Below are 23,181 nucleotides of genomic sequence, written 5' to 3' on the forward strand. Positions count from 1 at the left end.
TGGAGCAGTTAATGCACTGTGGTAATTACATACAGTAAGATTGTGATTATATGATCCTGTGCTGACAGCTGTTCATGTTTGCAGCACCACAGAAAAGTATTTTTGATTCTTTTTTGTTATTATTACTTTCCATTGGACAATTTGTTACATCTGATTACTTCTGTTTATAAATCACCTGATTTATAATCACCTGCCCCCTAGCTCAAGGCAATGTTTAGTTTAAAAAATAACCCAACCACAAACCAGATCACAGTCTGATAGCACACTAAACCAGAGGGATCTTTGGCTTCTCTCCAGTTTTCATGTGAAGTAGCAGCACAAAGGTGCTAAGAGGCCAGTTATAAGCAGCTAAGTGGGAATTTTTCCAGAATTGGGAGGAAATTACTAGGTAGGAAAAAGCTGGCATTATGTCCTGTAGGTCCCTGCATGGGGGATATAGCTGCAGTGCCGCTGTGTCCAGAGACTCCTAGTTCAGTGGGACTCTGGGTGTTTTACAGGCTGCTTTGCAATAAAGGTAGATGTAGACATGACTCCCTCTGCTGCTGGTGTAGTAACAGCTCTTTGTGGCTCTCTTTTCATTCACATGTCCATTTTTCCTATTTTTCTAAGTAGCAGCTAGTATGTGCTGTGTTCATGCAAGAGATTGTGTCCTTAGCATGGGAATTTATTTCTACAAGTGAATACACTCACAGTATTATTATTTTTAACAAAGCCTTCTGTAAAGTGTTACTTGAAATTACTTCTGTTGCAGTGCTACTGCTGCTGTTACATGTTCAAGCCTTGAACTGTCAAGGAATTATGAAGTATTTTTATTCTGTGACATTTTAAATTATTCTCTCCATAGGGGAAGCCTGTGGGAACGCCAGATGCTGGTGCCTATTTCCGTGTGCTAGCAGAGCATGAAGTAGCTGCCTTCTTTACTTCACCAACAGCCATTAGAGCAATCCGTCAGCAGGACCCTGAGGCAGCCTTGGGAAAGCAGTACTCTCTGAAAAGGTGAACTAAGGATACACTGGAAGCAGTTTCTTACAGAAACAGGCTGGATGAACTAAGAATAGCAGTGTCTGGGGCTTTGCCTACCTCTGTATAGCAGAATTCAAATGTATTCTTGACAATTTAGGTGTACATGTATTTGCTTGTGAATTTATATTGCTAGTTTGGAGGAGATGAAAACTGTTAAAAAGATTATGACTCTAAGGTTAAGAGTTCTTACTGAGTTAGAGTAATTTGCTCAACCTTAATTTTACTCCACTGTGCTTATACCCTGTAACACAGTCTTGGATTATGTGATCCTGTACTGTTTTCCCACATGACCTCTCATTTCATTGAGTGCACAGGATCTTTAGTGTTCATTTAATCAGCAGCTAGTCAATGTTTTGTTTATCTCCCCATAACTTAGTTACTGCTTATGGTTATGTGTTCCAAAGACTGAGCTGTTTGCTATCTCGTACTGTTTTTAAGGTGTTTATCGCTATGCTAGCAGCATGCTTCAAAATCATGACTTAGTTCATCCTCACAAATCCCCTGTGAGATGAGAGAGTGGTATTATCTGTATTTTGCAGATGGGAAGCTGAGGCACAGAGAGATTAAGGTCAAAGTCTTCTGTGAGTTTTGAATATCCAGTCTGAGCCACTGAACTACCACTATTTCAGAGTTCCTAGCATTATATGGCTAAAATGTGTTATTAGCATTATGTTAATAAAATGCCTCTCACACTGACTTGCATCTGTGAGTGTTTAGTACTCACACAGACCAAGTTTCTGCATCATATGGCAAACAGTCTAACAATGAAAAATATGTGGGTTTGGACCATATCAAATCTTGAAGTTGAATAATTTGCTCAGCATCAAACAAGGACTGTGTCAGACTGTATAGGCAGTATTCGGTCATAAGACATCTTTTATCACATCTGTCCAAAGAGAAGGGGAATATTCAAATCCATGTAGCTTCATTAGACCTCCACATTCTTAATTGCTCAGGAAAGTTTTATTTATTAGTAAGCTGGATTTATTCCTGAGGTATTCATTACAAGTTCATCATTACTTTCTTCCGTCTGTTTTGAGTGCTATCATTAATCCTTACCTCTCCTTGAAATAGGAAACAAGCTCATTTGAGACCCTAAAGCATTATCCTTCTATGATGTTTTTTGACAAGAAAGTGATTCAGATGCTAGAAAATTTTAATTGCTGTTCCTCAGCATTTTTTAGGCAATGACTAAAATGACTTAGTCTGTCTTTAGAGTCTTCATTTAATGGAAAATCTGCTAATGTGCTCTGTAAGTTGTCACATTTTCTGGCCAAATGAGAATTCCAGATAAGAGTCTCCTTGCTGGTATCAGTTGCCCCAGATATAAAGAGGTATTTCATCATTCCTATACAGTGCATAGTTAATGAGGTTCTCCATTTGTGTGCAGATTTAGTTGTCTCGTAATTCGCTCAGCTTTGGGCCATGTCATTCCCTGTTACATGACTTCTTTTTACTAAACCCTCTAGTGCAGCATTTAATATCTAGTATTCTATTGGATTGTCTTAAGTCAGTACTATACAAACCCCAAAGTCTTTTTCACCTGTGGGTAAAAAGGTGAAAGTTTTCACCCACAGGTGAAAAAGACTTTGGGTTTTGTATAGTACTGACTTAAGTCCAGTGACTATTCTCCAACTACCGGTTGACCAGTATAGTGCAGTAAGCTTGACAGTCTTCAGCATGCCTCTCTTTTCATGTTAGACTAGGATTATCTTACTATTATGTCTAGTCATGACCCTCTAACTACTTGGCTATGTGTGATACTGTGGCGTACATTACTGAATTTGGAAAGATGCTTAAATTAGACTCTCTGTCCTATGATGATTTCAGTATTAACATCCAGCTAGTTATAGTGTATGTCCGTTTTATGGGTTAAGGTGCAGTTGTTAAGAAATTGAGTCCAGCACGTGATTAAAATATCCATTCTAGGAAAATCCTTGCTTTTGGGGTTACTTGGATGGCGTTTCCATCCAAGGTGAAGTGAATTCTGTCTGTTTCAGTTTGAAATCAGTCTTTCTTTTAGTTCATTTACTTGATCTGTGATGCTTTCTTCTCTGTTATATGGTGCAGAATCTTTGAAATGAGATGTCTTTCTGCTACCTGGGCTAAGATGTGTCCTGACTTTAGAGACTCCAAAACACTTGTCCAGGAATACAGTCCTGAAAGAGGTTTCCACATGGTACATTTCATTCCTGAAAACTTCTATTAAAAAAATGATAAAGGTCAATGTCACTTCTTAAAAATCCCGTTAAAAAAACCAATTACTGATAAGGTACAGAGCTGGTAGGCAATGCCAGCTTCCAGTATACAAGGGAGTACTTGATTTATGGGATTAAATTGAATTATAAACAGACTTGTGTTCTTTTGAAATGACATGTTAAATAAATTTCTGGTAAGAACTGATGTTGATGGCATTGCTGGCCTCTGCACAAAATTATATGTAAGGTTTCCAAAGGTTCTGGTGTGCATACCTCAAATTCCATGTTGGCTATTGGAGTAAAATCTTGAAATTTGTTTGCCTTTGACACAAAACGTCACCTATGTATTAAACATGGCCCATGCTTAACAGCAAGAGATGTTTAATCTGTAATACTGTAGGATAAAAGCCCTGTTCAACCACATATTGCTAGAAGATCTAAAGACCTGGCTTTTGATAACACACAGTGCTGCTAAGCAGGCTGTCTGATCCTGTTGCTGCCTGTTGTGTTTGAAAAACAAGTAACATCCAAATTCTATGACCCTCATGTACCTGAGCATTATTCTGTACAGCTTTTGAAATCTGTTCTCATCTTCATGAGGTAACTCCATAACACTGAGCCATTAACTCTTCCCATGTTTGGAATCACACTTCATCCTTTAATTGACTTAATTGTTACGAACTGGTTAGGTCTGATTTCCAAATGATTGGCAACTGACAGTTTTGCATGAAATGGGACAACAAGTCAGCAGATTAGATTAACATACAAGTAATAATTTGCAGTTTGTGTCCCTTAGCCTACTCGGCTTTCTTGACTTTAGGTCAGTTGCTAATATTCTGCCATTTTATATTAAGAGAATGTAGAGATTCTAGCTTGTTCATCTGATGCCAGATATTAATGCACTTGCTTTAGAAAGAAATATGAGACTGCATAAAAGCTGTGCAGAAATAATGAATATAAAGTAGACTAGAAACTCCCATTTTCTGTCTCATAACACAGGAACAGGAGGATGTGAAATTAAAGTAGCAAATGCAAAACTGTTCGAACGAAACACTTTCTCATGTAATTGATCTCACGCATGCTGCTAGAGGATATGTGATTAAGAATTTAGGACAATTGAAGTACATTATGCAGTTCTGCCCCTACTTTGTGCTGCTGTAGATCATGTATGGCCATTCCTGTTAGAGTCCTGAGCTGTATTCATGAAGAGCTTTCGTGGAGCTCCCCTTGACTCACACTGTGAGAAGGAGCTGAGCTGCAGTTGTTTTCTGCATCTCTTTTGACTCTGTCACCTGAACCTCCAGTGCTTGGATTCTCATGACCATGGTAAAAGCTGTTCAGGGAGGGAAACAAACACATCAATGGAGAAAAATCAGAAGACCTGAAAATCTTATTTATTTATTTGACATGTTTAAGTGTCTGCAGTCTCCAGGTGCATTAAGAATTAGTAAGAGTTTGTTATTTCCAGTTTATGTTAAGAAGTGCAAATGAACATTCCTCGCTGTCTTTTCAGGAAAAAAGCTTCATTTAACATGATGCAGATAGAGTTTTTCTTTGCCAGAAAAAAACTGGTGTATGCACTCCAGAATTAAAAACACTTCTGTGATCTTTTAATTTGGAAAAGTGCAGCTCAGATTGTTGCCCATGTGAGCACTCCTGCTTTTGGGAAATGGTTTGGAGATGTGGTTTCTTTTGTGCTTGGAGTGGCACCAAAGTGTACATGCTGCATTGAACAACTTAGATTGCGTCAGGGCCATTAGGGACCTTGATCTGTCCCCTGTATCAGGTGATACTTCAAGTCCACTCTGCTGGACTCTTGAATAGGGCCTAAAAGCTTGATTGCACTGAATTTTATGTTAGGAATGGAGGTTTTCAGAACAACAGCTTAGGACATATTTATTTAACAGATAAGTTTTAAGATTTTTCTTCCCCATTAACTGCATTGCAGTGATAGATGATTGCAGTAACAGGTGCATTGATGTGCTTTGAAGTTTTAAGTGGACTGTTAAAAAATTGTTCAGTGGGACATTTTATAATTGTTGCCATCTCCCTCTTACTATACTGTTTGATAGGAGAAAATAATTCTGTAGTTCTTATGCTTTGTTAGGCTTGTGGCACTTTGCTCTCCTATGCTTTTTGATGATTTTGAGCTGTAAATTTGCCAAAGAGCTATCCTTCTCCACAACATAAGGTTGCTCTTGAGCCTGCATATTATTACATCTGATTATTAATGCTAGTAATTCAGAAGAGAGGAATTCCAGTTTTGGCTCAGGGGATAACACGATGTCTTAACTTTTTTGTCAAGTCTTTTACATTCTTGGTGTTTTAGTAGCCCTATTTTTAAAACAAGGATGCTTAACAGAAATTTTCAGCAGTTTATAAAGTTAATGGATTCATAAATTGAATTTTTGCATCATAGCTGAAATGTTGTGTTTAACATGCCGAATTACAGAACGTTCCATATAATGTAAATTGAGCAGTGCTTAACTGGAGTGCCCTGCATGTAAACATGAGTCTTAAAAAACTTTTCATAAAATACGTATTTGTGTTTTTTACTTACACAACATTTTGTTCTCTTCTATTATAAACTTTTATCTGTGTTATAATTTCTAGTTAGCTATTAACTGTAATTATCAGCACTGGCTTGTGCTTTACAATAAAAAGCATTCAGGTGCAAGATACTGATTGGGGTCGCACTCATTATAGTTGTCTTCTAATGTGGGAGATGTGCTCAGAAAGTAGTTTACCAAAATTATGTTGTATGTTTATGAGTACAGAAAACTATGCTTATTTGATGTGAAAGCTGCTTATAAATTTGACCCACTGCCTTCTATTCCAAGAAAGAACTCACTCCAACCCATCTTGGGGGGTTAGAAAGGAGGGTTGGTTGAAATGCTGTTCTGAACCTAAGGAATTTTAATTCTTTTATCTGCATGTTCAAGTTCAACATGGTTACATTTTTCAAGATCATCTGATGTTCCTAAGTTTGTAACTAGATGTGCTGTAAGTTGATTTTCATATATCAAAGTTATTATTATGGCTACGTGTATGATTGTTACTTCTACTTAGTTCACAGATAAGACCATTCTCAGTTTGTTATATTTAACTGGTGCAGGGTCCCTACCTTGGTGATCAGAGTTCCCAATAACTTTTCCTTCTGGAAGTTTCTTTTCCTGTAGTCTAACTATGGATCTGTAAATGGATCTAAAAGACAATAAACTCATCACATTTTTGATGTCTAGGCCAAATATCACCGTGAAAAAAAGGCTTCTCAATTTTAGGGCACATGGCTTATTGCACTTAATGATGTTTCATCCCATGTTTTACCTAAGTTGTTTCCAGATGTAGCTTTACCCTGTATATTCTCCTTCCTTGCGTCTGCACAGCAAGCAGGTCCTTAGTCCTTACACTGTGAGAGGCTGCCTTTTATGCTAGCAGGATGTGCCTATCTTCTGGAGAGGAATGGGGTATGAATATTCAAAATATGCTTTTTGGCTTAGGCAGCCTTGCTATGGGAACTCTCTGGTCTCTAGATAAGAAGCATTTGCTATTGAGAGGTCAATCTCTAGGTTCCTAGAGATGACAAAATGTCACTGACATTGATCTGGCTGTGGTAGAGCTTGCTGCAAGCCTAACAAGGGGACATTTTGGAGAAGTATTTTTAATCCTGAGGTGTGTTGTTGGGTCACATGAAGCTCCGTTCATATCTTAATGAGGCATTCTGTCATCTCAGAAATCTTGAGGATTGATGCAGTACTTGGTAGTGTGTCTCTAGTTTCTGTTAGCATGACAGGCTGTTCATGAAATGTTTAGTCACTTGTAGTGTGAGTATACCTGTGCACTTTCACTCGAAGAAAGAAAGACGTTATTTGCTGGTAAACAGAGTTCTTCTGATGTGGAATCTGAACCTATGTTTCCTTATGTGTCCTCTCTTCCCTCAACCCTTTGAGGTTTTAAATCACATCTCTGTGTAAAATGAAAGTGCTGTCTTTGTTGGTCATACACTGAGTAGGGAGGATTTGGGAGAGGGAAGGCATGAGCCCACCCTGTGCAGATACTACAGAAGGAAGGCACGTTCTTTGGTCTGTAGCAATAGGGCACCTTATTCCTCATGGCAGGATTGCACCTGCTGGTTAAGAACAGCCATTAACGTGGCTGAAGTGTTTCAGATTGCCACACCAGCCTTCCAGGGAAGGAGGTGCCGTTGTGATTTATCTGTAAAACAGAGGCGTTATGTCTTAAATTTCCCCCTGGTTTAGATTTTATTTCCCAAATAGATGATTTCTGTTTCAAAATCTTGCTTAAATAGGAACATGCTTAAGTGCACAGCAAAAGAAGAATGTGCAAAATGTCAAGCATTCCTGATTTCCTTTTTCTGAGATGCAGGAACACCCCTTCCAAGTTACAATGCAATAATCTAATAGCTGTATCTATCACTATCTTTTTAAACAGTAACTTAATGAAGTCTCCATACTGTAACTTAGTCATGTGTTGGTTAGTGTTGCTCTAGGGCCTTGGATTTTTTTTTGTTTTTGTTTTAATTTTGGTTTTGTTATGCAAAAAAAAATAAACCTTACTCTTTTGAGTCTCTTCAAGTGAATTACTCTCTAAAGTTGCCTCTTGTTCTTTGTGGACTGTAGAAGAAGCCTAGAGAACTAGTTCAGCATAGACATATTTTTTTCATAATGGGAGCCAAGTAAGATAAATACCATGTATTGCTCTCAATAGAAATCATGCTGTGATGACACAGACTAATGATGAAGTATTGAATATAAATCAGCAGTTCATCTGAGTATAGTTGGCTGTACATTTTCATCTGTACGTCGTGAATCTGAACTGGAAGTTCTGTGTTTCTACCTGAAGAGGATTGCTAATTTATTTGTTGGAGCTGTGAGGCAAGACTGTAAATGATTCTTCTCTTTAGTGTCTTATTAGGTGACATTGTCTGTCCAGTGTCATGAGTATCCGTGACTTTATATGCAATTCAACAGGGCATTAAATTGCTTGTTAGGAAATAAGAAGTGCAAAAAATCTGCTATGACATGAATAAAGCTACTGTGCAAGTGTTAGAAAGATCACAACCTTAGCAGCATGTAGTAATGTATGGTAATGTCTAGCTTCTAAGTACTGCTAGTCATATTTAAGAAAGCTACCATTGACATAGAGGATCTTATAATTTTAAACAGGGCGTGAAGTGAATTTGTAATGGTTAATGGAGGACAATAAAGTGTGACTAAACATCCGATGAAAGATTATGAAGTTAAAGACTGTATGGGTTTAATACCCAGGTATATAGCACTACCTCATTTAATGGTACGAACATGCAAATCACATCTGTCAGAACTGCTAGGTGTTGCATCTCTTCTCTGCCAAAGTTGGCTACAGCATGTCCAGTGAAATGAACTGAATTCTAGTACTGTGATCAGGGACCGAGCACTGCAGAATGTTGTTCTGCAATCAGCATTATCTAGTAGGATAATTCCCCTCCCCCACCCCCCCCAAAATGTATATATAGCCAGCCTCTCCACAGGAAAATAGCTTTAGGTCCTATTGTTTTCCCCAAAACTAATTTCCAAAGGCGTGTAAAAAGATAACACAACAGCTCGAAAAATACTAAAATCTGTTTAAATGAAACATTATTAAAAACTTTAAGAGTTATGCTACAGGTATTTCCTTTTAGTTCTCTTTATTTCATTACTATTTCTTCTGATATCTCTTTCTGACCCTTTTTTGGTATTTCATTCTTATGTTTTGCCTAACAGATTTCTACCTAGTTCCTATGTATGGACCATTTAATTATTTTTCACTTCCACTGACAGTTGCTTGCCACTGGTCTACCAGGGTCTTTGCATTCTGAAAATAAGGCTTCTTTTACATGATACTTTAAGTAGCATAAATTAATATTGCTAAGATTCTAATTTTTACTCAGTGGGATGCAGCATAAAAGGAGTAAAAGTTCTTTCTCCCCTTTTCCCTTTATCTCATCTGGGAAACCAACCACAGATGTTTATTGAATTTGTTTTCTTGTTTTCCTTTCCGCATCCAGATCAAGATATATACTTTTTTATTTTTATTTAAAGGTTCAGAATGTTATTTGTAGCTGGTGAGCACTGTGATGTGGACACGCTAGAATGGTCAAAAAAGGTCTTCAAGGTACCTGTCTTGGACCACTGGTGGCAAACTGGTGAGTGTTTTAAAATACTGTTTGTAAAATATGGTGAAGAGATATTTTCAGACTTGTTTCTTGAGTCTACAGGTAGAACTGCTTTCTCTTTCCATGAACATTTGAATAGGCAGGACAAAGTGTGAAAATAAAAATTCAAACAGGAAGAATGTTTTCTGGAAGTAGTCTGAAAAGTGACTTCAGGATATATTTTAAACACAGCATTTTTAAAAGCTATATAGAAAAAAGGTGCCTGTGTTTAAAAAAAAAACAAAGCTTGCATCAGTATTTTTTGCAGGTGTATTCTTACATTGTTTGCATGTATGACTATTTTGTGACAGAAAATTTGGTGTTTAGGGAAGCTTTCAGGTTGAAGTTAAGTTTTTTGCACATAAATTTTGTGTAATTAAAAACAACGTGCAGCACAGAGTAGACTCTTTGGTCTTTAATATTGTTCTGTATGGATCTCATCCAACTTCTATTACTTATTTTGGAATGTCTCCCATTTATTTCACTGGAGGAGGATTAGATACTTAGACGGCAATGAAGGAATCTGAGTACCAATCTGTGTGTAACTTTGCAAAAATCCCAGTTGAATTCTGGATTGAGGCTTGATCAAATGTATCTCCTTATAACTATGGATTAATATGTTTTTAAATTTCACTATTACAAGATCAGATTTAGATTTTGCTTCTTACACACATTATTGCTATTTAAGCTAAGGAAATGCGTCACAAAAGCTCCCTCCTCCCTTCCCTCCTTTGCTCCCTTCCAAGAATACCTCTTCTATTTTCTGTGCATTATTGTCTTGAGATGCAAATTTTCTCTGGTCTCTCTCTCTATATGGAGAAAAATGTTTTGATTCCCCCATGATGGGTCAGATAGCAGATATATAAGATTAGAATAAAAAGTGGAAAACTCTTCAGTTCATCTGTAATATATGTTATGTAATGAAATCAGTTGAGGAGGTTTAAAATGCATCATTTCTATTAAACCCCCCCACAATCTTAGATAAATACTGAGAAAGTACTGGAAGATAGTAGTGTCATTTTTATTTAATCTTGATTTATCTGCTAATTAATTGATAAATACAAGGGACAAGACTTAATGTTTTGCTGACTTCTCTATGATCCTAATGTCTGCAGGCAAGAGTGAGCCTCTGATGCAGAATGAGCAATTAACTGAAAAAGATTAAAAGATCAAATAATGTCTTTGACTACCTGCTGAACTGGCAGTAAGCAATATTACTGTATGTAATTTTGCGTGTGTTTTTATCTGTCTATGTCTGTGTGCATACATATATAATTGCCTATAGCTTGACATATATTTAGTGCAAAGGTTTAATGTTTCTGCATTCATTCAGATGTATCTCAGGTATCAATGAAAGATCTTAAACAAGCATGTGGACATAATTGTACTCATAGTGTGTAGAGGTAAGACTGTGTTTGAGAGACTTTTCAAAGGCGGCCACAACCCCAGCTCGGAGTATAGTATGTTCCTTGATTTTTATATTCACGGCGTTCTCTTAAATTAAATTGTAGCATGACTTAATGAGCTAAGGCCATTTCAAATTGTGTTTGAAAGCGTTTAATAATTTGATTAGAATGAAGACCCATTTTTATTTCCAAGTGATTTCTGTAGAAATCTGTGCTGTTGAATGTAAGCAAGGCATTTGGTCTGAAGGAAAAAAATTTACAAAGTCAGAGTTCCTATCAGAGAACTGAATTTCAAGGGATAAAGAGAAAGGAAGGAAGAGTCACAGAGTCATTAGGTTTGATGAGGACCTCTTGAGGTTGTCTAGTTCAAGCAGGGTCACCTGCTCAAGCAGGGTCACCTAGAGAGAGTTGCCCAGGATCCTGTCCACTTTTGAATATCTCTGTGGATGGGGACTCCACATCCTTTCTGGGCAGTCTGTGCCAGTGTTTGCTCTCCCTCACAGTAAAAACATTTTTTCTTGTTCTCAGCTCGAATTTTCCATGTTTTAGTTTGTGTCTGTTGCCTCTTGTCCTGTCAGTGGGCACCACTGAGAAGTCTGTCTGCCTTTTCTTCATTCCCTTGCATACAGTATTTATACACATTGATAAGATCTCCCCTGAGCCTTCTCCAGACTGAACATTCCTAGCTCTCTCAGCCTCTCTCCATATAAAAGATGTCCATTTTCCTGGCTGTTCACTGGATTCTGTCCAGTAGCTCTATCTCTTGTATTGTGGAACCCAGAACTGGCCCCTCGAGACGTGGCCCCACCAGTGCTGAGTAGAGAGGAAAGATCATCTCCTTCAACCTGCTGACAACATTCTTCCTTTTGCAGCCCAGGATGCTGTTAGCTTTCTTTGCTACAAGGATGCATTGCTACCTAGGATTGCTGTCCACCAGGATCCTAAGGTCATTCTCTGCAGATCCTTCTTTTTCCAGATGGCTGGTCCCCACTGTGCAATGGTGCCTGGGGTTATTCCTTCCCAGATGCTGGACTTTGCCCTTCCCTTTGTTGAACTCCATGAGGTTCCTGTTGACCTGTTTCTCCAACCTGTGGAGATGCGTCTGAAAGGCAGCACACCCATCTGATACATCAGCTGCTCCTCCTAATTTTACGTCATCTGCAAACTTGCTGAGGGCACAGTTTCCCCTTGTCCAGGTAATTAATGAAGAAATTGAATAGTATTGGTCTCACCATCAACCCCTGGGGTCCACCACTAGTGATTTGCCTCCAGTGGGACTTTGTGCCACTGGTCTCAACCCTCAGGGATTGGCTGTTCAGACAGTTCTCAGTCTACCTAGCTGTCCACTTATCTAACTGTCATGGTTTAATCCCAGCTGGCAACTGAGCACCACACAGCCACGCGCTCACTCCCCCTGTGTGGGATGGGGGAGAGAATCAGAGGGGTAAAAGTGAGAAACCTTGTAGGTTGAGATAAAGGCAGTTTAATAGGTCAAGTGAAAGCCATGCACGCAAGCAAAGCAAAACAAGGAATTAATTCGCTACTTCCCATTGGCAGGCAGGTGTTCAGCCATCTCCAGGAAAGCAGGGCTCCATCACGCATAATGGTTACATGGGAAGACAAATGCCATAACTCTGAATGCCCCCCCGCTTCCTTCTTCTTCCCCAGCTTTATATGCTGAGCATGACGTCATATGGAATGGAATATCCCCTTGGTCAGTTGGGGTCAGCTGTCCTGGCTGTGTCCCCTCCCAGCTTCTTGTGCACCCCCAGCATACTGGCTGGTGGGGTGGTGTGAGAAGCAGAAAAAGCCTTGACTTTGTGTAAGCACTGCTCAGCAATAATGAAACCATCCCTGTATTATCCACACTGTTTTCAGCACAAATCCAAAACATAGCCCCATACTGGCTACTATAAAGAAAATTACCTCTATCCCAGCCAAAACCAGCACATTCTCCGCCCATACTTTGTCAGCTTATCTACGAGAATGTTATAGGAGAGAGTGTCAAAAGCCTTTACTAAGGTGGAGGTAAACAATATCCAGTGCTCTTCTCTCATTCACAAAGCTAGTCACCTCATTGTAGAAGGCAATCAGGTTGATTAAGCAGGATTTCCCCTTCATAAATCCGTGCTGGCTACTCCTGATCATCTTCTTGTCCTTTGTGTGTTTGGAAATGCTTTCCAGCTTTAGTTGCTTCATCATCTTCCCATGGTCTGAGGTGAGGCTGACCAGCCTGTAGTTCTGTGGCTCTTCCTTCTTGCCTTTCTTGAAGAGAGGACTGACATTTGCTCTATTCCAGTGTTCAAGAACCTCTCCCAGTTGCCATGACCCTTGTAAGGTAATTGAGAGTGGCATTGCAGTGACATCAGCCAGCTCCCTCAGTGCTCATGGGTGCACCCCATGAGCCCCATGTGTGTCCAGTTTGTTTAAGTGCTCCCTAACCTGGTCCTCTTCCACCAAGTGTAAGTCTTCCTTGCTCCAGACTCCCTCTGGTCTCAGGGGTCTGGGAATCCTGAAAGTCACTCTTACCAGTAAAGACTGAGGTGAAGGTGGCATTCAGTACCTCAGCCTTTTCCATGAACTTTGCCACCAGATCCCCTGTCCTGTTCAGCAGCAGGTTCTTGTTTTCCCTACTTTTCCTTTTGCTGTTTACGTCCTTGTAGAATCCTTTCTTGTTGCCCTTCACGTACTTTGCCAGATTCCACTTCAGGTGAGCCTTGGCTTTCCTAACCCCATCCTTGCACAACCGGACAGCATCTCTATATGCCTTCTGGGTCATCTGCCCCTACTTCCACCTTTTGTGCACTTCCTTTCTATGTCTGAGTTCAGTCAGGAGCTCCTTGCTCATCCGTTCAGACCTCCTGCCTTTGATTTCCTATTTGTCAGGGTGGACTTCTCTTGAGCTTGGAGGAAGTGATCCTTGAATATCAACCATCTCTCCTGGAATTCTCTTCTGTCTATATCCCATGGAATTCTTCTAAGCAGATCTCTGAAGAGATTAGAGTCTGCTGTCCTGAAACCCAGGGCTGTGGTCTTGCTTTTGCCTTGTTCCCTCTTTTCAGAATCCCTAACTCCATTGTCTCATGGTCACTGCAGCCAAGGCTGCTCCTGACCATTTCTTCATTGTTTGTAAGTATGAGGTCCAGCAGAGCACCTCTCCTTATTGGGTCCTTGATCACCTTTATCAGGAAGTTGTCATCAATGCGCTGCATAAATCTGGATTGCTTGTGCCCTGCTGTGTTGTCCTTCCAGAAGATTTGAGAGTAGTTAAAGTCCCCCATCAGGACAGGGGCCTGTGAATGTGAGACTTCTTCCATTTGTTTGAAGAAGGCCTCATCCTGATCAGGAGGTCTCCAGCAGATACTCACTACAACAGCATGAATGTTGGTCTGCCTGCTGGTCTTCACCCAGAAGTTCTCGGCTGGCTCCTGACCTGACCTCTGACAAGGCAGAGCCCCTCTCATGTAAAGTGCAACACCCTCTCCTTGCCTCCCAGGCATAGGAAAAAGTGCTTAATAGAATACAGGCCAATAAACTAGATTTGTATAACTTTTAAAATAGAGAACGGTCAGGTCTGGTAAGTGAGATGAAATAGAAATGCTTCTCCTCACGCTGTCCTGTGTTCCTGAACTTCCCTTGAGATTAACATGCTCAAATGTTCAGGGAGGAGAAGTGGATCCTCCTCCCTCTGAAAGGCTTCACTTGTCCTGGAGCACAGCAGCCAGGGCAGCAGATACAAGCAGCTTTCCCTTCTGCTGCTTAGTCACCTCTTTTTTAGCAGAATACAAAATGTATCCTGTTAACTGTGAAAAGACAAGCAGTTATGTCACATTCGGCTGTCACTGTCATTGGTAAAATATTGTTGAAAGTGGATTTCCGTGCTGGAAAAACCTTTTCAATCTAATAGTACTGGATTTCTGTACACTAGGTTAAAGCTGTAAGGTGCTGAATGTGAAATATTTTACAGAGTAGATAACTGGCTGTTTCACTTCATACTAGAAATGTTCAAGGTTAGTGACTGATGACAGAATAGAGGACCCAGAAATTCAGAAATAACAATTTTCTGAACTATCTCTAAAATAAAAAATCACAACTAAAAGCACATCGTAATCACTTCTAGCAGGAAGAGGTCAAGACAATTAGCTATTTTAAGTAGAGCTAATAAGTTTTTAAAATGGATTTTTTTTAAATAACAAAATTAAATTCAAGATCACAAAACTATTAAATTTTATTAATTACTTTTTTGTAATTAAATTGTAGCTGAAGTTATAAATTCCTGTTTTGTTATGCCTGAGATTGAAAGCTTCTGACTTACTCCTAGGTATGAAAGTGCTTTTGACCTTTAATAATCTGGCAAATTGTTACTTATTCCCCAATTGGATATTTTTCTGCATTCTTCCAAAACAAGAGAATTGCAAAACTGTGAGAAATGTTGGCATCTTAATTTTACCTGAATACTGTATGTTGTGGTTTAACTTGGTAGGCAGCTAAACACCACACAGCCATTTGCTCACTCCCTCCCCTCCCCAGTGGGATGGGGGAGAGATCCGAAAAAAAAAAAAAGTAAAATTCATGGGTTGAGATAAAGACAGTTTAGTAGGACAGCAGAGGAAGAGAAAATAATAATAATAATAATGATAAAAAAATATACAAAACAAGTGATGCACAATGCAGTTGCTCACCACCCGCTGACTGATGCCCAGCCAGTTCCCAAGCAGCGGTTCGCTACGCCCTGGCCAGCTCCCCCCAGTTTCTATACTGAGCATGATGTCATATGGTATGGAATAGCCCTTTGGCCAGTTTGGGTCAGCTGTCCTGGCTGTGCCCCCTCCCAGCTTCTTGTGCACTTGGCAGAGCATGGGAAGCTGAAAAAGTCCTTGACTAGAGTATGCATTACTTAGCAACAACTAAAACATCAGTGTGTTATCAACATTCTTCTCCTACTAAATCCAAAACGCAGCACTATGCCTGCTACTAAGAAGAAAATTAACTCTATCCCAGCTGAAACCAGGACACTGTAGATGTTACTTTTGCAGTTATGTCTTAGTCGTTGACTCGTCTGACTGAGGCTAAAACAGAAGATGGAGGAGGAGGGCAATCCGGTATCTGGGTAATTAGTGTTTCTTGTATGTTGGGGTAATTTCCATTCCCTTGTTTATGACTGAGAAAAGGAGGGAAGAGATCAGCTTTGCAGAGATGAGAAGCAACTGAGTCATTATTTGGAGATGGAAATGAGTATGAGTGCAGGGAAACAAAAGGCTGACAAAGAAATGTATTATAAAATAAAAAGGGTGTGTAAAGCACTTGCTTCTTCAGGTTTAGTAAGGTATCTTCAAGGGTCTTGGCTCCTTTGCCGTATATTGAAACTAGAAGTAAATGACTGTGGACAAAGAAATGTAGGTTGAGTTTTCCTTCATTCTGTCTTTGGAAGATTTATGGAGTATATGAAATCACCGTGAGTTGAAACAGTACTTGGAAACAGAAGAAGGCTTTCATTAGGGGACTTCAAAGCAGCTACACCTGGAATGCCTGATTGATTAAAACTTTGATTTGTTTCAATACGCCTTCATCAATAACACTAATTTTAAATGTTAATAATTGTGTTACAAGTATAGTAAGTACGTCTTACAAGCTGTGAAATGTATGTCACAAGATCAATGAGCAGTAAGGACTGATAAGCACTTGCTGCTTTCTTTGGAGACATGGCAGTGGATGAAAGAATGGTACTTTCAGATCCTGCGCTCATCTGCACATGGAGAGAGGATGATCTTGGTTTGAATTTGTGCAGGTGTTTAGTTTTTGCTTATTTATACAAAATGACACTTAGCATTTAAATAGCAATTTTCATCTTCAAAGTAAACTAATTCTTTTAACACCCATGTGAAGTAAGTGAAGTTATTCCAGTCTTGCAGGCATTAAATTGAGAGAGACAAGTATCTTGCCCCAGGCTGTCCAGGAAGCCATTGCAAAATCAGTTTTAGAAAACAGCTTTTCCTGCTCAGAGATAAATTTCCTTGTCATATTTACATATGTTCTGTGATATTTTGTCTGAAAGGGAACAGGAATGTACATTTTGGACCTTGTTCTGTCTCTGTTTTTAGTTTTTTTTAAGGAAATGACACAGTAGCTCTGTTTCAGTATTCCAGGTAAGTACATACAAGGCACCTTGACAAATCTATTTGAAATAGCCTAAACAGTGTTTGGGTTGTACCTGCTGTGTCACATCCTTGGGAGAGGCCTCAATACACAAAGAAATGTGAACTTGGGTTACCTTGTTTTTGGAACTAGCTTTGAATTCTAGAAGAAAAAAAAGGGTAACAGCAATGAGGATGTGAAGATCTGTGGAAGCACAAAGGCTCTGAAAGCTGTGTTAAACATCCTCAGCTGCCTCCATGTTAGCTATTCAGTACTTTGAGAAATACAGTGAAACTCTACCACATTGTTTTTGACATTTAAAAAAAAAGTTAAGCCAGATTTCTGTTTCTTTGTAAGTATAGGATGTAAAGAGGTTTTTTTTCCTTGATATTTCTAAATAGAAACATTTTGAGACTCTGTCTTTGAGGATGTATAGAAAAATTCAAATGAAACTGAACTGAAACTGAAAATTCAGTGATAAAATTTGACATGCATAAAATTTCAGTCAAGAGACATGTTTCCATACAACATTTTTGGTTGTTTACTAATGGGAGTCAAAGTTACAGAGCATGCAAGTGTAGGAGGTTCAAATTGGAGATATGTGCTATCTCCTGAGTGTCAGCTCACTAGCAGGCAGAACTGTGAGAAGATTGTGCACATTTTCTGTTTTCATGGAAATAAGCTGCCTTATTGGCAAAGCCTTAGTGGCTTTCTATGAAGGAGTAACTGCATCAGTGGACAAGGGAAAAGCAATGGATGTCATCTACTTGGACTTCTGTAAAGCGTTCGACACAGTCCCCCACAACATCCTTCTCTCTAAATTGGAGAGATTTGGATTTGATGGGTGGACTGTTCAATGGATAAGGAATTGGCTGGATGGTCACATCCAGAAGGTTGTGGTCAATGGCTCGATGTCCAAATGGAGACTGGTGACAAGTGGGGTCCCTCAGGGGTCCGTACTGGGACCGGTGCTATTTAACATCTTCATCAATGACATCGACAGTGGGATCGAGTGCACCCTCAGCAAGTTTGCCGATGACACCAAGCTGAGTGGTGCAGTTGACACACCAGGAGGATGAGATGTCATCCAGAGGGACCTGGACAAGCTGGAGAGGTGGGCCTGTGTGAACCTCATGAGGTTCAACAAGGCCAAGTGCAAGGTCTTGCACCTGGGACGGGGCAACCCCCTGTATCAGTACAGGCTGGGGGATGAAGAGATTGAGAGCAGCCCTGCGGAGAAGGACTTGGGGGTACTGGTGGGTGAAAAGCTGGACATGAGCCGGCAATGTGCGCTTGCAGCCCAGAAAGCCAACCATATCCTGGGCTGCATCAAAAGCAGCATGGCCAGCAGGTCGAGGGAGGTGATTCTGCCCCTCTGCTCTGCTCTGGTGAGACCTCACCTGGAGTGCTGCGTCCAGCTCTGGGGCCCTCAGCACAAGACGGACATGGACCTGTTGGAGCGGGTCCAGAGGAGGGCCGCCAAAATGATCCGAGGGCTGGAGCACCTCTCTTATGAGGCCAGGCTGAGAGAGTTGGGGTTGTTCAGCCTGGAGAAGAGAAGGCTGTGGGGAGACCTTATTGTGGCCTTCCAATACTTAAAGGGGGCCTACAGGGAAGATGGGGAGAATCTTTTTAATAAGGCCTGTTGTGACCGGACAAGGAATAATGGATTTAAACTCAAGAAGAATAGATTTAGACTAGACATTAGAAGGAATTTTTTTACAATGAGGTGGTGAAGCACTGGAACAGGTTGCCCGGAGAGGCAGTGGAGGCCCCATCCCTAGAAACATTCAAGGTGAGGTTGGATGGGCTCTGAGCAACCTGATGGAGTTAAAGCTGTCCCTGCTCACAGCAGGGGGGTTGGGCTAGATGACCTCTAAAGGTCCCTTCCAACCAAAAGCATTCTGTGATTCTATGATTCTGTCCAGTAAGGAATGGGCGTCTGCAGCAGGCATTAGGACAAAAATCACATAGTGCTTGCTACGTTGTGGCTGCTGAAAAAGAAGGTTATAGTACGCACAAGTTGTAATGAGATCTTGGATACTCTGAGACATAATGTGATAAAATTTACTGGTAGGATTTCCCCAAGTTCTGTAGCACAATTGATTAATAGAGTCTATCACTTTTAAAATTGTTCTTTTTCCTTCTCTGTGTCTTACCTCTAAAACATATACAGCTGCTATGTTGGTAATATTTTTATTAGGACATACTATTATAATGTAATTCCACAAAGGACTAATGGTTATACAGATCTTTTATTCGGACTATACAAACAAAACAACAGTATTTACACGAATTCAGTATAAAAATGTGAATCATAGTTAAGTGTACTTACTGTAATATATTTCAGCGAACTACTTTCTCTACCACAATCATGTATGGGGAAGAGTTTATTAATGTGGTCTCCAAGCAGCATGACGTGGCCCCCAGTCTTCAGTTTCCACTGTGTTGTCTTGGCAACGTTGTGCAGAATCTTCTCGTGAGTATCTGGAAAGATGGATTTTGCAAATCAATTCTGTTAGCTAATCTTTCCAGGTTTCCACTACAGAACTGTTCTTTAGGTGAATTACCTTGTCAGTCTAGACCTCCATCTCCCCATATTTGACAATGGGATTCCAGATTTTGTTCTTCAGTCATGTTCTGCTTTGCCCCATTCAAAACCATGCAGATCACTCTAGTGCATTCTGTCCAGTGCATTCCTTTAATATGGTGAAATTTTCAGATCAAGAGGCAGCAGGCAAGGTAAACTAAACAAAGGGTGGCTGTTTAATTTGCAGCAAAAGAGTCAATTATTGAAAATTGTTTTTTGAGTGCCAGAAATTCAGTTCTGGAGTTACTGAGCCCAAGCATCTGGAGCTGAGATGGAAGAGATGAAACAGATTCTTCCAAAGTCCAGGCTACTGGTTTAGGTTATTAGGTGGTGCCTCACTGTAGATACAGTTCATGCTTTTTAAAGATGTGTGTATGCTGTCAAGACTAGGATCATATTTTTTTATTGGAAGCTGACATTCTGCAGAACAGTTCTTCAGAAGTGGGAATTACTCTGCAAAAACTTCTGCAGCTCCGCAGCCCTCATGTACAGAGTTCTCTGAGCATAATTTTCTGGATAACGGAACTTATAACAGGTAGATGATGAGGAGAAAACTGGTCATTTTTCGTGTCTCTACCTGAGGGCTTGCATACTGTCCTTTAAGGGTATGAACGTAAAGATTGTTTCAGCCATAGTTTGTTGCTTAGTAGTCAGGCTTGTGCAGATGTGGACTGCATGTCATAAGTTACAGTAACTCATCATTCCTTCAATGTCATGTTAGGACATCCAGTTTCAAACAGGTTTTTGGTTGCCCTTACTGGAGGAGAGAGAGGAGGAAATTTTTTTTAGGGGCCACAGGCATTGCCAAGACAGAGACTGACCTTTCAGTAATGTATGGCTGTCTCATTCTGGCTCTCTCATTCTGTACTGTGGCCTTTACCATTAGCTTCAGAGAGAGAAAGGAAAAAAAGCAGAATTGTACATATTTTTTTGTTGCCTCTCTGGTCAACCTGTGTCAAAATCAAGGAGCTCTTTCCTAAATTATCCTGATGAATGGCTTCTCTCTTGAGGTTGGAGCATTGATAGTTCTTGCAATTCATATCTTATGATAATTTAACATAACTTAAAGGAGTGATATGGATTTAATTAGGATTCGACACTCTTGTTTTCTGATGAGCCAAATAATTTGGGCTAAGTTGATTTTGGGGGAGCCAACCAGTCTCTTAGACGTGTGAAGAGCAGTTGGTGCCTCTCTGTCCCGGTATTCCAGTAATGTTACCACTCAGATGTGGAGGAAGAGTGGGGAAACCTGTCCCTCCTCAGCACATGACATCAGAGCCCTCAGTCTGTGTGTACACCCCAGGAGTGTGCTGTAATTGCAGAGACAAAATTTCCTCAGCCTCACTCTCCTTCCACCCCACCTTTTTTTTTTTGTTAAAGGTGTTTCATTACAATATAAACTACTTGGGCCTTTATATGGGCAGTCACATGACGTATTAGAATTACAGAAGTTTCTAAAATGAGCCTTTATTTGGAAATGTGGTAAAATTAGTTACTTGTGAAAACCTTATCTCAGAGCATCCCGTTTCCAGGCGGGTAGAGAAGAGAGTTAAGTGTTGAAGACTGCTGGTACTCAGAACCAGGCATTTTATTGATGTAATCCTTGTTAATCTAATGCTAAAATATTGTATCTCTGCTCATGCTAACAGAGTATAGCATCTCCATCATATATAATTTGTGACAGGCCTTAGTAAAGTGGGTGACATAGCTTCCCTGGTTGTGTTGCTCTCTGTAGCATTTCAGTCTTAGTCTTGAATTTTCATGAGTTTTCTCTGTGCAATCCATGTGAAATGGATTCTTCTTCAGAAATTTAGGCTGTATCTGCTTAGCTGAGAAATATTTTTTACAGAAATGTCTTGTTCGTTACTATGTACCGCTTGTTTGTTGTACCGTTTGTTGGATGTCCAAGAATGTATGTCTGGATTATATACATACTCTCTAAGGTGTTTTTACTTAGAATGAATTAGTACAACTGCATAGGTTTATTATGGTCTTTAGTGCTGGTCACCGTCTCCCCCATTTCATGAAGTGAAGTGAATTTCTCCTCCAAATATGTTTCTCTCTTGAGGGTTATTTCAGATGCACATTTCACATGGCTTTGAGTTCTCCCATGTATTTTGGGAAATGCATCATGTTGCAAAGATGGCCCTGGTTCAGAGATGGCAGGAGTATTGTGGCTTGAAAAAAAAATGGATCCCTTTTGTTTTTATTGATGGAATTGATTACAGTTTAGGCATGGTTAACTCAGTAAGCACTCTAGGGCCTTTGAGTAAGAAAAAAGCATGCACCTCCGTTCTTTAAATTGCTGGGAAGGTTCTCTCTTCCTCCTGGCTGTTCTCTTTTTAATTCCCACTGGTCAGCACCTTCTCTGTGTTGATACAAATTCAGTATCAGCTGTGCTGTAGCCACTCTGTCCCATTTGCACTGAGATTTTCTAACTTAGAATTGGTAGGAAGTATGTGTTACACTTTTCTCTTCCCATTTGACTTTGGTTTCTCAATGCTTATTAATCTTAATCTTTTTTGACTGTCTTTCTACATGCAGCCGGGGACGTGCATTAGAATGAATGAAGTATTATAAATGTTTTCCTCCTTTTAAAAATTTTGTTGATGTGGTTTAGATGATTGAAAATAAAAGAACTGTAAAGCAGTCCTTAAGTTACGGAGCTCAGCCATGAATGATGTTTAGTGTGCACTGAATAGGCAAAGAAGAAGAAGAGGGGACACCTTTAGGAATGGGTATGTTAAGTAAGAATAGTGCAGTCTCATCTGCCTGAAGGAGACAAGCTGTGACAGCTCCTCCAGTTCGTATGTGTGTGAAGATGTTACAGGTTGCTGATCTCATTCTTGTCGCATGGCAACTGCTTTTTTTGTTGCTCAGAGAATAAAGTCCTCATTAGTGTAAACTAGATGATTTTCCTGATGATTTAAGAACAAGAAAGCTAGTAGTAATCTCCATGCACCTAGTGCATGGAAGGAAGGATCCTTTGCAGGATTTAAGGCTGCCCAGTGAAGGTAGAAAGAGAGAGAACAGGAGTTTCTAAGGCGTTAGACCCTGATATGGAAATAAATATTTCAGTTGCACAGTAGTAATTTTATCTGTCTTTTCCATCTTGGCAGTATTACTATGCATAAAATATATTAAGATTCCCCAAAATGATTAAACAGTAAACAGTTAGCACTGAGATGTGTAATTACTTTTTATAATCCTCATTTATCTCTTAGTATTTCATCATGTATCAGTTATGATGTTACAGTAGGAGGAAAATAAAAATTGGAAATTCATTTTCAGTCTGAAAATACATTATAATTCAATGCATTGCCCAACTTAATGCATCTTTAAACATGCCATCTGACATCTTCAAAATATGACCAGAAAGTTTTCTATTCTCCTCTGATTATCTTGGCTGTTGTTTTGCTATAGGCAACTTGTAAGATGTGCATTATAAATTACCATTTGGAGGCAAAGGAGCCTGGTATACTTATGAAACGAATGCAGAAACTTCTGGTGCTTTATGACTAGCTTGCCAGTTCGTGATAACTGAACTTATTTCCTTCTTTGGTTTTAATATTTGTCATGGTCCAGCAACATTTAACTTAGCTAATTAGAGCTTTTTTACAGTTACATTTTGTACAT

The 23,181-nt window shown here is 39.7% G+C and overlaps 1 protein-coding gene across 1 annotated transcript in view; it reads left to right on the forward strand.

Annotated features, from left to right (window-relative positions):
* ACSS3 (acyl-CoA synthetase short chain family member 3) overlaps positions 1 to 23,181 on the forward strand; it is a 97,859-nt gene that overhangs the window by 40,846 nt on the left and 33,832 nt on the right. Inside the window, exons 8-9 of the mRNA XM_075725971.1 lie at positions 845 to 996; positions 9,302 to 9,405. Coding sequence (XP_075582086.1) covers positions 845 to 996; positions 9,302 to 9,405 — 256 coding nt within the window. The remainder of the gene's footprint in view (positions 1 to 844; positions 997 to 9,301; positions 9,406 to 23,181) is intronic.

Source organism: Pelecanus crispus, chromosome 1 (genome assembly GCF_030463565.1).
Source record: "Pelecanus crispus isolate bPelCri1 chromosome 1, bPelCri1.pri, whole genome shotgun sequence".
Lineage (NCBI taxonomy): Eukaryota > Metazoa > Chordata > Aves > Pelecaniformes > Pelecanidae > Pelecanus > Pelecanus crispus.